This window comes from Schistocerca serialis, chromosome 5, assembly GCF_023864345.2.
Source record: "Schistocerca serialis cubense isolate TAMUIC-IGC-003099 chromosome 5, iqSchSeri2.2, whole genome shotgun sequence".
Lineage (NCBI taxonomy): Eukaryota > Metazoa > Arthropoda > Insecta > Orthoptera > Acrididae > Schistocerca > Schistocerca serialis.
In genome coordinates this window covers 415,878,925-415,893,814 of record NC_064642.1, presented here as the reverse complement: position 1 = coordinate 415,893,814, position 14,890 = coordinate 415,878,925, and the positions used below count along the sequence as shown (strand labels likewise).

The 14,890-nt window shown below is 38.0% G+C and overlaps 1 protein-coding gene across 1 annotated transcript in view; it reads left to right on the top strand.

The window, feature by feature from the left end:
• Nucleotides 1–14,890, top strand: part of LOC126482350 (uncharacterized) — a 281,287-nt gene that overhangs the window by 227,230 nt on the left and 39,167 nt on the right. Inside the window, exons 9-11 of the mRNA XM_050106430.1 lie at nt 5,424–5,686; nt 11,222–11,441; nt 11,516–11,774. Of these exons, the coding sequence (XP_049962387.1) occupies nt 5,424–5,686; nt 11,222–11,441; nt 11,516–11,774 (742 nt within the window). The remainder of the gene's footprint in view (nt 1–5,423; nt 5,687–11,221; nt 11,442–11,515; nt 11,775–14,890) is intronic.

Genomic DNA, 14,890 nt, shown 5'->3' with positions numbered 1-14,890 from the left:
AAATGAGAATTAGATGTTCCTTAAGAGAATCATAACTGGTCATGAGACATGGGTTTACAGTTATGATATTGAGACGTTTAAAGGACAAAAATTTGTAACAATAGACGAGATAAAAGAAAATGCACAGACAGTGCTTCGCACGATCCAACAAAAGGTGTACCAAGGCAGCTTCTGGAAGTGTAAACGGCATTGGGAGCATTGTATCAATTGTAGAGAGGAGTATTTTGAAGGAGACCATGCACAGCAAGTAAAAGGCAAGCATAGAAAAATTTTGTGGACGAAGTTCTGGAATTTTTTGAGCAGACTTCACGTAATATTGAATGTCAATAAAGTAGTATAAAATAGGTGATGCAACAGGCACATCAGAAGAATGCGTACATTACATTTTACTTGAAGAATAGTCTGTGGGAGAGAACTGTGCAAGATGTGCGTCATATTTGTTACATGCTGACCAAAACTAAATGCAAAAATGGATTTGTTACTTCAGTTGAGTCATGAGTTCACCACTCCATGTCAGAAACAGAACAACCATCAATACTATAGTTAGAAGCATGTACACCCTACACAACAGCAACAAAAAAAATTCCTTTTCATACATGCAGAAAGGTTACAGCCAGTGTTAACTAGTGTGCAAGAAGGATTCTTCATGTTGAGTAGTTTCCAGAGAGCAAAACAGTAACTAGTGATTATTACAGAAGCCGAGATTACAAGAGAACAAAAATCCACTGCCACAGCGGGGGTTCATGTACATCAGAATGCTTTGCCAATAAGGAAACTGAAGAACTAGAGCAAAGAGAATTTTTTTTCCAAGTATCTAACATTATTAATAAAGTTAGTGAGAGCAGTTGAACATGCCTTAATTTTTAATGTCACGTTTTTAATGTGCCTTAATTTTCAGTGTGTCCAACTTTTTTCTCACATAGTCCACACTCCAGTTACATAAAATGCTTGCTCCGGGTGTGCTATTTCAGAAAATTCTTTCTCAGTTCTCTGCTAATATTTGCTGTAAGTATATCTAATTTGTTAAATGTAGTTTTCTTTATCTGTCCCCATCTACTGATATGTTCCTTGCTCTGGCTGTATTATCTAACGTTGGTTTCTGTTCGACAGATTTCTTTCGTTTCCAACATTAACTCTTCATTTTTGGTGTTTAACATGTTGCTATTTTCCTACTATTCTTCATTACTTTCCTTTATTTATGCCAAACCCATGTTCCTCTTATAAAAATTTTGTTTGCTTTCTTTATTTCTTCTCCAATGTGCAAGTTATGCAATAATCGGTAAGTTATGTTCCTACTTTACACCTTTTGTAATAAAAGTTAGCCAGTATATATTATTATTCTTCCCACTTATCTTTTGCTTTATCTTGGTTTTTCTGAGAACTTTGAAAATCTTATTTCATCTTACAATGTAAAACACATTCTCTGGGTCTCATTTGCATTATGGACATTGGGATGTTAGACAAAGTATTCTGAAGAGTCGTTCACTTTCACCTACAGCTTTGCCAGTAATATGAGACTAATGCTTCTCTGGAAGTCTTGCGCTACTTCAGGTTGTTCAAAGATATTGGACACCAGATCAAGTAATGTCTTGGTTCCAGATCTTTCATTATTTAATCACATCTGCTAGCATCTCAAGGATCCTCTGTGTATTTGAATATGTTGTCATTTAGTGCTCTGTAAGACTCTTGTTGCATTAATGTATTACCTTTTCCTTTCACATTAACTTACCTCCTCTTGATCATTCCGTATAATACATCTTCAGTATTGTACATATTTAAGATTTTCTCCTTCCATCCATCCATCCATCCATCCACACTTAACAGTGTACTCTGATTTGCCCTTTATAAGTTCACTGCATTAGTTTTTATTTTTTACATCTTTATTTATGACATTAAAGCTTGCCTTATACATCAAGAATTTTTATTTATTTACACTTCTGTTCGTTTAATTTCTAACTGATCAGCATCATTCCCTTCCCACCTCATCATCTTTGTTTGTGTATTTTCTTCTTGTATCAATAAGTTGAATAATTTTCTGAATAACCATATATTTTCCTCATCTGCGTTTGCTGTAGGAATGGTGACATCTGTAGTTTTTATTTTCCTTCCTTGTTATATTTTGTTCCTTACGTGCTGAATTAATTTCAGTGCTGACATGTTGCTGATTGACCACTGATTTAACAAAATTTTCATTTCAACTAACTCTTGCTGTTAGTTGTAACGTATTCAACCTGTATGTTCCTAATGTTTCCAGTGGCTATTAAACCATTCAGTGATATTATTATCGCATGTGTTAACTGGGTCCAAAGTTTTTATGGTTTTTCCTTTTCACTTCGCAAGTTCCTGCTAAGTTTAGGTTCAGTCGATTTGACCAAGTGAGGGGGTACAACAGTTAATGCATGCCACACATATTTGAGATGGGCAAGTCTTGTGTCCCCATTCAACCATCCATAGTTAGAATTTATCAAATTTGCTTAATGCATTTCATAATATTTCTGAAAAGCCACGAGAGAAGCATAAACCTACAAAAGAACTAAGTAAAAAACTTAAGTCGATTTAAAAAATAGAGCTGTTCAACAAATATAAATGTAAGTTGGAGTCTGTAGGTTTGTGCTAAGACAGTGTGGGTGGATTTCAGTTGCTTGGATAGCTCAGTTGGTAGAACATTTACCCCCAAAAGATGAAAGTCCCCAATTTGGTGCCCAGTCCAGCATACAGTGTTAATCATCCGGAAAGTTTCAAATCAGTGTAGACTCCACTGCATAATAGAAATTCATTCTGGAATTAATGAGAGCATACCTATACCTCAGCAATAGAATGATGACAGTGACATTGTTTAAAGTGAGATACAACAAATAAAATGTCAGAGGGAGAAAACCCCTAAACTTACAACATTTTGTTTCCCTTCTTTCTTCTCTTCCTTTTGCAAATGTTTTTGTCTAATGAACAATTCTTGTAATAAAACACCTAAACACAATATATCGAAAATTACAGTTGCAGTCATAGCTCACAATGACAATAGGTAACATTTATAAAAGCAGCAACTTGGAAAATAATCTATGAAAGTAGACATATGAGATAAATTGTTACCCTTTCATTTTCTTTCTGGTCATGTCTTGTTTTCAACATTTGGTGTGTGTGATTTTCCCACACAAACAAATAAAACTGCTGAGGAAAATGAAATCCTTCCAGCTGATGGTGTGCCAGGAATGACACCACATAGAAATTATTGACCACTAATTTCAGTGATTTATTTCTCCATAGTAGAAACAAACGTATACTTGCTAACAAACAAGCAGAAGAAAGACTTTAATTTCGGAAACACAGTTCTTAAGGAGATAACAAAAGACATTATTTTGTTGAAAACAGTAATTCTTCAGGTGGTGACAGTGATTTTAACAGGACGATAAGAATCTTGTATTGACCATAGCACCAATCTTGTGTTATCTTTGCAATCAGGCAGTAAAACATTTTTGAAAGTTACCAATATGGTAAGATATCAAAATATGTGACATAAGTGGCCATACTTTTTGATTTAATTGACATAGAAGCTTAAATTTTTTACACTGCAAAGGGACTGTAGATCTTATTGTGTGACATAAATTTCAGCTTGATACATATACCTGTTTCTGACAAAAGGGGGTCTTTACAGACAGACACAAAGATTGATTGATGGATAACAAATTACCCTTCTTTTGTGATATAATTACAAATTAGCAATTTTCGGATTTTTTTCCTTTGCCTTTGCTTGTACTACGAAACCTTGCTTCTTGCAAAATTTTGTGATTCTAGGTCAACAGAAAGTACCAGTAGGTTTTGACATGTGAGCTTGCGGGTATCAAAATATGTGACCTAAATGGCTGTATCTTTCGACTGCGTTGATGTAGAAGCTTAGATATTTTACATGGCCAAGGGACCATAGGCCTTAATTTTCAACTAGGTCCATCTACACGTTCATGAGAAAAGGTTTCGTGACAGACAGATAACGATGTAATCCTTAAGGTTTCCGTTTTTACCAGTAATGAACTGTGAAAATGGATACAAGAAAATCGCCTCTCATCAGATTCCATTGTTTCTGATCCTTCATATTTTTTGAATAAGTGGCTTACAGTGCGATATTGCCTCATTTTCCACAGTACTGCTTGTTAAGTGTCTCTCACACAAATGAAGTACTAACAAAGGTAAATAACAAAAACTATCATGCTAGTATATGCTGTGACCTTTCGAAGGCCTTGATAGTGTGGCTCAGAAAATTCTGCTTGAGAAATTAAAAATGTTATTGCATTCCTTTTGTGTGAATAGAGTCTTACCGTCAGCAGAAAATAGGGCGTGATGTTGACAAACTGCACCCCCAGGAATAAAACTGAACTCGGAATGATGTAATAGATAACATTGAATGACTCGGAGTTCAGTGTATGATCATCTTCGATTCCGAACATACATAAATGACCTTCGAATGACACTTGAAGAACGTACTAATAAGTGATTAGTCATAGTCCAAATGGTAATGTAACTGGCCACACAACTTACTTAGAGCAGGCAGTGTTGGTTCACTCCCAAAAGAAATCCCATTATTATCCCATTTCGAAGAAGAAAAAAAATTACCTGTTGGTGCCAGAAGTAGAGATTAATAGTCATTGCAGTGCAATTAAAATTATTTGTTAGTTACTAAGTGCCGCTACAGTATTGACATAGCACTTGTCTACTGCTCTTCTGTTAAAGTCCATTTCAATTGAGAGCATTCTCCTGGCAGTAATCATAAGATTGCTCACTGGAATGGAGCATCATATTATGTATGTACAGTGCATTTCTCTAATATTATAGTTGAACTGACATTTTGTTTTGGCTTGGTGGCTAACTCACACATGATTATGTTGACAGCTCTGATCAGAGCTATAAATTAGACCTTTCCGTCTTGCTTATGTTCTATAGTGAGGTTCTTTAATCTGGCATGTAAATCTTTAGTGGCCAAAGTTCTCACATGTGTGTAACCGATGTTTGCTAAATATCAGTGCAGTCATGCAGACATTAAGCTAACAGTAGTGGATAAAATGCAAGTATTTAATATAACTGAGGAAATGGCAACCTCGTTATCCGAATAAGCATCTGTTGTGTAGCAGTTTAATCATAGTTAATTATTCAGGCAGTTTCGAAGCTGTACTCTCTGTACGTTTACGTAGATTTATTCCAAATTCCCGAGTGTTAGCACAGTGAGATTTAGAGAACACAATGTTATCAGTGAATCGTTAAAAATAAGCTAGTTTTAAGCCAAAATTGCGTTAAGTTGTTGAACATTATTGTTTTGATCATCTTTGTGTTTATTCATTTGAAGTATATTATTTCTTTTATTTTGCGTTCTCTGCACTTTCTCTAACATTTTAGAAGCAATGATATTATTGGTAGACCTTTTCCAATTTATGTAGTTTCAGACAAAGTGAAGAAGATTTGCAAACAGGGATGTACAAAATATTAGAACATGTTAAAGCACACGAGGATGCATGGCCTTTTCTCGATGCAGTGGACGAAAAATATGCACCGCGATATTATTCTATTATTACAAGACCCATGGATCTTCAAAAAATGGAAGAGAAGCTTGATGATGGAGAGTATCTCTCCTTTGCTGAATTTAAGGCTGACTTTCAACTGATTGTGGACAATTGTCGACAGTACAATGGTACTGACAATGGTTAGTACTATTTCCAGAAGATTTTCAGTTTATCTTTTGTTATTGCTGAAGTTTTATTAGCTGAAGAAATGCATTGCATATTTCCTCCATATTTAATTTATGATAGCAGCCTGATTTTATTTTATTTTGTCACCTTAATCAGCATAAATGCCTAAACGTTAAACCATAGCAGTTAACCCATTAATCTGATATTGTGATCTCATAAAATGTATGTACATTTGCTAGCAAATGCTTTACACAACTGACATTCTTGCAAATGTAATTTATTTGTAAATGTGTTTGATGTTGTTAGGTTGTAACAATGTCATTATTTATGTTAAAATTTGTATGCAAGTTTATTGGGAACATTTTAAATACAAAGTGGAGAGAAAAAAAAAGCAGGATAGGGGATGTTGAATCCAGCCATCTTTTCAAAATAACTGCAATTGGAAATGTACCAATATGGAGCTACAGCCATAAAAAGACAGTCAATCAGAGACAAGGGCATAAATTCACTTAATAAAAACAATTCTTCTTGCTCATTTGGAAAATTTTGTTTGATTCAATATTCCAAACCTTGCTTTTGACCTTCTTATCAAGTTGTATTTCTCAACTTTGCATGGTAGAGAATCACCCTGAGAAAGAGAATTACTTCAGACACTGTTATCTGTGTGGTTATGTGTGTAAGAATGTGTAAATGTGTTCTTAAATTAGAGAAAGAGGAATGCTACAAAGCTGGTGATATGCTCAGAACTGTTCCATATGTGTATGTGCAACATACACTGGTGTCCAAAATTAAAGCAACAAGCAGAAATTTTGCAGGGTTGCATTTATTTTGCGTGTGTAAACAGATGACAGGAAAGTAGAAACAATGTCAGGAATACAGAACATAAAAAACTGCAATGTGCATAACGGTAGACAGAAATGTTCTTTGTTTTTTCTAACTTAACTCATTTGCAGACATACTGTGACAACTGGTTAATGTGCTCAGTGTGGGGTGTGATCATCTGTGGCAGCAATATAGGCCTGTCAACCACGGAGCATGCTGTGAACGATGTTATCAATCTCATATTGTGATGCCCTTTGAAAGTCTTGGAGAGGGATTGGTGGATGCTGACGTGATGCAAACCATCTCCCTAGTGCATCCCAGACATGCTCTATGAGATTCAAATAGGGAGAGCGAGCAGGCCACACCATGCATACAGTATCTTCCATTTCCGAGAAAATAACAACCTTCTGTGCTCTATGAGGTCAATCATTAGCTTTCGTCAATATGAATCTGGGCCCACAGCACCTTGCAACAACCACACATTAAGTCTTAAGATCTAGTTACAATAACTGATGGAAGTTAAACCTGGCTGATTCACGCTTGCAATTTGATGCAGAGGTTTTAGACTAGTCAACATGATCCCTGCCCACACCATTAGGGTTTCTCCTCAGTATGGTCTTTTTCCACAAAGTTTGGGTCCCAAAACAGTGTTCCATGCTCCCTCCAGATTGCGAATCCATTGAGAATCGATATCCAGATTAAATTGGGACTCATCTGTGAAAAGAATATTAGCCCACTGTTCGACCATTCAGCTGGAATGTTGACGGCTCCACTCTAGATGTTCCTTTCTATAAAGACGTGACAGAGATACACATACAGCATATCTCTGACAATGAAGGCCTCTCTGCCAAATCCTTCTGTACACTGTTTGCCTTGATACACACATCCAGTCGATGCTGCAAGGTCAGATGCCAGCTGCCATGCAGTACCAAGGTGATACTGTCCTGCCCTGACAACCCAGTAATGGCCTTCTCTTTCTGATGTCACATTTGCTCAGCCTTGTGCTGGTCTTCGGGATACAGTTTCAGTCCCTCTAAACTGTTGCCACATCTGAGAAACAACAGAATGATTCACTTTAAGCCATTGGGCCACATCACTTTGTGACTGTCCTGCTTCCACTCTTCCCATGCCCCTCTAACACAGTGTGTCTGGTAGGGGTCGACTGTGTGCCATTGTAAACAGTGAATGTGGATGAGGGACTTTCCGACAAACACTACCCCTTTTGACAGATGCCCTGATGTCATCATAGGCATGTTTGTCCGTTGACCAGAAAGCCATCTTGTATGCAGAACACGATCGTACAGATATCTGTTGACAGTTTGTATGATTATATCATGAATTAGACACAGGACAGAGAAATAGCGGTTTGTTTGCTTTAATTTTGAACACCGATATATTAATCAGCCACAGATGAGTTTTTTATATCTCTATTTTTGTTTATTGTTACCATCCAGGAATATTTATTGTTATACCATATATACTCGAATAATCCACGCACCCCAATTTTGAGAAAGAGGGAAAAAAAATATTTTTTGCTTTAATTTGTTTTATTTGCAAAAAAATTGTTCCAACGTTGCGATGTGTTCAAAAGTATGTGCAAAAACTACTGGTTTGAAGCAATGCTGCTGTACAGGCTGATACATCGTTAAAATGCAACCGATTCAGCGGCATGCAGCTGGCCAGCCAGCAGGCGGGCGGCCGGGGAACATTATCACTGCCAGCCGGGTCTATATGCATACCTGCAATAAAAAAAAAAAAAAAAAAAAAAAAAAAAAAAAAAAAAAAAAAAAAAAAAAAAGTGAATTATCTTGTTTAAGAATTTGTTAATACGGTATTTGCAATAAAATATTTCAGTCAGTACAGGTACGTTTCCTCTCTTACCACTCTATTCGTCATTTTCATCGTCATCACTAGCGGGAGAATCATTGTAGTCTTCACCATCTTCCCATAGAGCATCGTCCTCTGTTCCATCCAGTGAATTTGTGATTCCACATTTTTTGAAGGATTTTTCCACCAGTGGTTGAGGAATGGAGTCCCATGCACTTTTCACCCATTCACAAATCTGGGACAAATTTGACAGTTTGAGTTTTCCAGTAGGTGTGAACTTATGGTTTTCATCAACCATCCATTGCGTATATCGCTGTTTAAGTGCAGCTTTGAATGGCCGATTTATACACGCATCTAGTGGTTGTAGGTTGGATGTTAGGCCTCCAGGGATAATGACCAAGTCAATTTTCCCTTTTTGCAATTTGTCTCGCACTTCCTTAGTTGTATGTCCGCGGAAGCTGTCCAGGACCAACATGTTGCGTAAATTCATAAACGCACCAGGACGATGTTGCCAAACATGTGTCACCCAGTCAGTTATAAGTTCATTGTGCATCCACCCTTTCGGATTCGCTCTCACAAATACCAGTACGCCTTTTACTGATATATTCGGAATAGTTATCCTTTTAAATATCACGTAAGGTGGTAGCTTTCGTCCATTGCCAGTTACAAACATCACTGTACATCTTTGTTTCTCACTGCCACCAGTTCGTATCATGATGCTGGATTCTCCTTTCCTGTTCACTGTGTTGTCGAGCGGCATCTCAAAATAGACTGGCGTTTGTCCCACATTACCAATTTGCGATAATATATAGGACTGTTTACGGCGCAGATTTATCGCATAACAATGAAAATTCACTATTTTTTCCTCGTAATCACCTGGAAGCTGGTGAGCGATAGTAGTTTTCCTCCAGAATCCTAAACCATTACGGTTGAAAATTCTTGATAGCCAGCCCCGGCTAGCTCTGAAACTGGTAATGCCTAGTTCTTTGGCTAAAGACAATGCTTTAAGTTGGCACATTTCACTCATCACTGCGCATCCGTATTGTCGCTTCTGATCTACATAATCGCAGAACCTTTTCTCGAGGTCTGGATGCTTCGCTTTTTGGCCGCGAAGTGCCCGGCGATTGCTATTAGTTTCTTGAAGCTGCGTTTTATTTTTTCGCCAGTCGCAAATACAACTCTCACTCACGTCGTACTTTCTTCCTGCTGCACGGTTTCCAATATTCTCGGCTTCTTCAATAATTTTCACTTTTTCTTTAGCAGTGTACTAACGATAACGAGAACTAGTAGCCATAATTAACAAGTTTGAAGACGTAAATAGTTCACTCCTAACGTGCTACTGATGCGTCACAGACTGAGGTCGCAACAATGCAATAGTATAATGGGATGTATTGTTGGAGGCGGAGCAGTACCAGCAATGTTTCGAATAATCCTCGCACGCCAGTTTTTCATCCTAAAATTCGGGAAAAAACATGCGCGGATTATTCGAGTATATACGGTAAATGTTGTAACTTTTATGCCAAATTCCAGTGCCGAGTTAGACGATATTGTGAGACAGTTCGTTTTTCTTCTTAATTTTGAACAATCTTTGGTGACATTGACACCTAAGAATGGTGGTGCAGTGGTTGAGACACTGTACACATGTTGTGGAAGACAACTTTATAAATAAGAATTTTGGCAGTTTGCTGGAACTTACGTAATTTTTGGTTTATAAGAGAATAAATTGTAACAGTCTAAATCACAGTCTTTGTTTCCAGTCACATTGACTTGGAAGGCCACTGATGATGAAACTGATCTTCTGCTCCTCTTCCAATCCAATGTCCTGGAATAGTACTATTCAGATAACTTCTGATGTGATTGTCAATGTAAGATGAATTGTGTGGATCACTTTGAAGCTTGGGAAATAGCCCGTTTTCTAGTGTATCTACACAAAAGATTTCTGGGTCAGTGTTTTTAATGAATAAGAATGGTCCATAACTTTGTTTACAAATGGCACAGAAGACATTAACCTTCAACAAGTCTCTTTCATGTTAAATAACTACATTAGTATTTTCACTCACCCAAAATCTGATCATATAGTGATTAAATGTAACGTAAAGATAAAAACTGGATTCCTCCAAAAATGTTAATCTTCATAAAAATTGTCCTTTGCCGTGTCCTTTAGAAATTGCAGTGCAAATCATATCTTTTGTTATGGTCATCTGGATGCTGTGGTTGCAATAACTGCAGTTTGTTGTGATACAGGCAGTATTTCAGAACTTGCCATATCCTTGGTTGAATAGTTTTAAAGTTACTACGTTGTTGTAGTGTGGATGTCAAAGAGCTTCTTTTGTAAGTTGCCTCTGAACACTTGACATTTTCATCTTATGTACATGGAAGGCCCTTTTTTTTACGTTTGCAGACACAACTGCTTCTACAAATTTTCAATGCTACTAGTAAATTCTCTTATCATGAGATGGATCTTTATGGAATTGTTGAAAAAATGCACATTGTTCAAGAACAATATGCTCTGATTTTGCTAATTGTAGCCCACAAAAGATTGTTCCTGTGGTGTCACCTTTTTGCTACAATCGAGCGACAGCACCATTATGGCTTTGAATTCAACTTCTGTGCAGACTGTCCAAAACATTCAGATTTTCTCTGTCAAAGAGTGTTGGATTTGTGTTTCTGCCTCTTGTGGTTTGTGAGAGGTACATTTTTCAAATCTGCTCCTCCTTTTTGAATAATTCTGCATTGTATTTGATCCTGGATATTCACTCCATATGCAGTTGAAATTTGCATATTATACTGAAATAAATTTTGCTGGGAATTTACTTGTGTTTATTGGTAAGGATAATGTGTTACCATTATAATATTCATTTTATGGTTGGTTAATTTTTATTGCATGTTATTTGCTTCAGAATATACTGAAATGGTGGGGAATCTTCAAGAAGCATTTCAAATGGCAGCTGAACGTTACTTGGAATCTGATCCATCATCTGATGAAGACGCATCAGTTGAGCTACCAAAAAGGCAAAGCCACAGTAGTACATCTGGGCATGGTAATGTGCAAGGCAGTAAGAAGAAAGGAAAGACTGATAAAAACCAGGAATTGGAGGACAAGATGGAGAGTGATGAAAGGTATGAATTGTTCCCTTTATTGTTAAATATGGTTGAACCACTTTACTTCTATCATCATATTTTGTATGTTCCAGGTCACTAACACCGTCAAGTATTTTATCTGAAGCTTCAGGTGAAAGTGAAAAGGAGCCGGAGGTGTGTAGTAATAGATTTGAAAACACAGAGTCAGTACATGAAGATGGCTCTGAAAGTGCCAGCTTAAAAAATGAGAGTGAGAGTGAGAATCAGTATCCGAGGAGCACAAATGGAAACAAAAGAAATAAGAAGACAGGTGTAATTAAGAATGCAGCAGCTATTGAAGCGTTGGAACTAGCAACAGAGCAGACACTCAAGGTAACAACTTTATTCAGTTGTTTTCAAATATGTCGTTTTTTACTTCGTTTAGATATTTTCAGTTACTTTTCAGCTGTCCCCCTCAATCATTCCATCCCTTTTCAGACAGTACAAAGTACATGTTCTCTGCCCGCATCTCGTGGTCGTGCGGTAGCGTTCTCGCTTCCCACGCCCGGGTTCCCGGGTTCGATTCCCGGCGGGGTCAGGGATTTTCTCTGCCTCGTGATGGCTGGGTGTTGTGTGCTGTCCTTAGGGTAGTTAGGTTTAAGTAGTTCTAAGTTCTAGGGGACTGATGACCATAGATGTTAAGTCCCATAGTGCTCAGAGCCATTTGAACCATTTTACATGTTCTCTCCATTTTTGTTTGTATTGGATTACCTTTTTTGTTATTGATTGGATTCCTAATTCTTCTCTTATAGCTTCATTTCTAATTTTGTCTGCTCTAGTGCAGCCATTAACAGATTTTAGAACTTTCATTTCTGATGCTTCGGAGTGCCATAAATCTCTCTTTCTCAGCATCTAACTTGCTGCCCTGTATAATAAACAAGCAATTACCATGATTTTATAAAATTTTAGTTGTCTATTTCTTTGTTTTACCCTTAAGTAGTGGTTATATTGTGCCACCAGTGTCAGTTCCAATACAGGTGTTCATATATAGCCCCTTTGCAACATGGATCAGATGTGCAGGAATTCCTCTTTTCATAATTGCCCATGCCTTATCTGTGAATTCTGTCAAATGCTTTTACATAATCCACAGATGCTAGGCGAGTTTGCAGATTAAATTCTTGTTGTTGTTGTGGTCTTCACTCCTGAGACTGGTTTGATGCAGCTCTCCATGCTACTCTATCCTGTGCAAGCTTCTTCATCTCCCAGTACCTACTGCAACCTGCCCGCCCCGGTAGCTGAGTGGTCAGCGTGACAGACTGTCAATCCAAAGGGCCCGGGTTCGATTCCCGGCTGGGTCGGAAATTTTCTCCGCTCAGGGACTGGGTGTTGTGTTGTCCTAATCATCATCATTTCATCCCCATCGACGCGCAGGTCGCCGAAGTGGCGTCAAATCGAAAGACCTGCATCAGGCGAACGGTCTACCCGACGGGAGGCCCTAGCCACACGACATTTCCATTTTACTGCAACCTACATCCTTCTGAATCTGCTTAGTGTATTGATCTCTTGGTCTCCCTCTACGATTTTTACCCTCCACGCTGCCCTCCAATGCTAAATTTGTGATCCCTTGATGCCTCAAAACATATCCTACCAACCGATCCCTTCTTCTAGTCAAGTTGTGCCACAAACTTCTCTTCTCCCCAATCCTATTCAATACCTCCTCATTAGTTACGTGATCTACCCACCTTATCTTCAGCATTCTTCTGTAGCACCACATTTCGAAAGCTTCTATTCTCTTCTTGTCCAAACTGGTTATCGTCCATGTTTCACTTCCATACATGGCTACACTCCATACAAATACTTTCAGAAACGACTTCCTGACACTTAAATCTATACTCGATGTTAACAAATTTCTCTTCTTCAGAAACGCTTTCCTTGCCATTGCCAGTCTACATTTTATATCCTCTCTACTTCGACCATCATGAGTTATTTTACTCCCTAAATAGCAAAACTCCTTTACTACTTTAAGTGTCTCATTTCCTAATCTAATCCCCTCAGCATCACCCGATTTAATTAGACTACATTCCATTATCCTCGTTTTGCTTTTGTTGATGTTCATCTTATATCCTCCTTTCAAGACACTGTCCATTCCGTTCAACTGCTCTTCCAAGTCCTTTGCTGTCTCTGACAGAATTACAATGTCATCGGCGAACCTCAAAGTTTTTACTACTTCTCCATGAATTTTAATACCTACTCCAAATTTTTCTTTTGTTTCCTTTACTGCTTGCTCAATATACAGATTGAATAACATCGGGGAGAGGCTACAACCCTGTCTCACTCCTTTCCCAACCACTGCTTCCCTTTCATGCCCCTCGACTCTTATAACTGCTATCTGGTTTCTGTACAAATTGTAAATAGCCTTTCGCTCCCTGTATTTTACCCCTGCCACCTTCAGAATTTGAAAGAGAGTATTCCAGTTAACGTTGTCAAAAGCTTTCTCTAAGTCTGCAAATGCTAGAAACGTAGGTTTGCCTTTTCTTAATCTTTCTTCTAAGATAAGTCGTAAGGTTAGTATTGCCTCACGTGTTCCAACATTTCTACGGAATCCAAACTGATCTTCCCCGAGGTCCGCTTCTACCAGTTTTTCCATTCGTCTGTAAAGAATTCGCGTTAGTATTTTGCAGCTGTGACTTATTAAACTGATAGTTCGGTAATTTTCACATCTGTCAACACCTGCTTTCTTTCGGATTGGAATTATTATATTCTTCTTGAAGTCTGTGGGTATTTCGCCTGTCTCATACATCTTGCTCACCAGATGGTAGAGTTTTGTCATGACTGGCTCTCCCAAGGCCATCAGTAGTTCTAATGGAAAGTTGTCTACTCCCAGGGCCTTGTTTTGACTCAGGTCTTTCAGTGCTCTGTCAAACTCTTCACGCAGTATCTTATCTCCCATTTCATCTTCATCTACATCCTCTTCCATTTCCATAATATTGTCCTCAAGTACATCGCCCTTGTATAGACCCTCTATATACTCCTTCCACCTTTCTGCTTTCCCTTCTTTGCTTAGTACTGGGTTACCATCTGAGCTCTTGATATTCATACAAGTGGTTCTCTTCTCTCCAAAGGTCTCTTTAATTCTCCTGTAGGCAGTATCTATCTTACCCCTAGTGAGACAAGCCTCTACATCCTTACATTTGTCCTCTAGCCATCCCTGCTTAGCCATTTTGCACTTCCTGTCGATCTCATTTTTGAGACGTTTGTATTCCTTTTTGCCTGCTTCATTTACTGCATTTTTATATTTTCTCCTTTCATCAATTAAATTCAATATTTCTTCTGTTACCGAAGGATTTCTATTAGCCCTCGTCTTTTTACCTACTTGATCCTCTGCTGCCTTCACTACTTCATCCCTCAGAGCTACCCATTCTTCTTCTACTGTATTTCTTTCCCCCATTCCTGTCAATTGTTCCCTTATGCTCTCCCTGAAACCTTGTACAACCTCTGGTTCTTTCAGT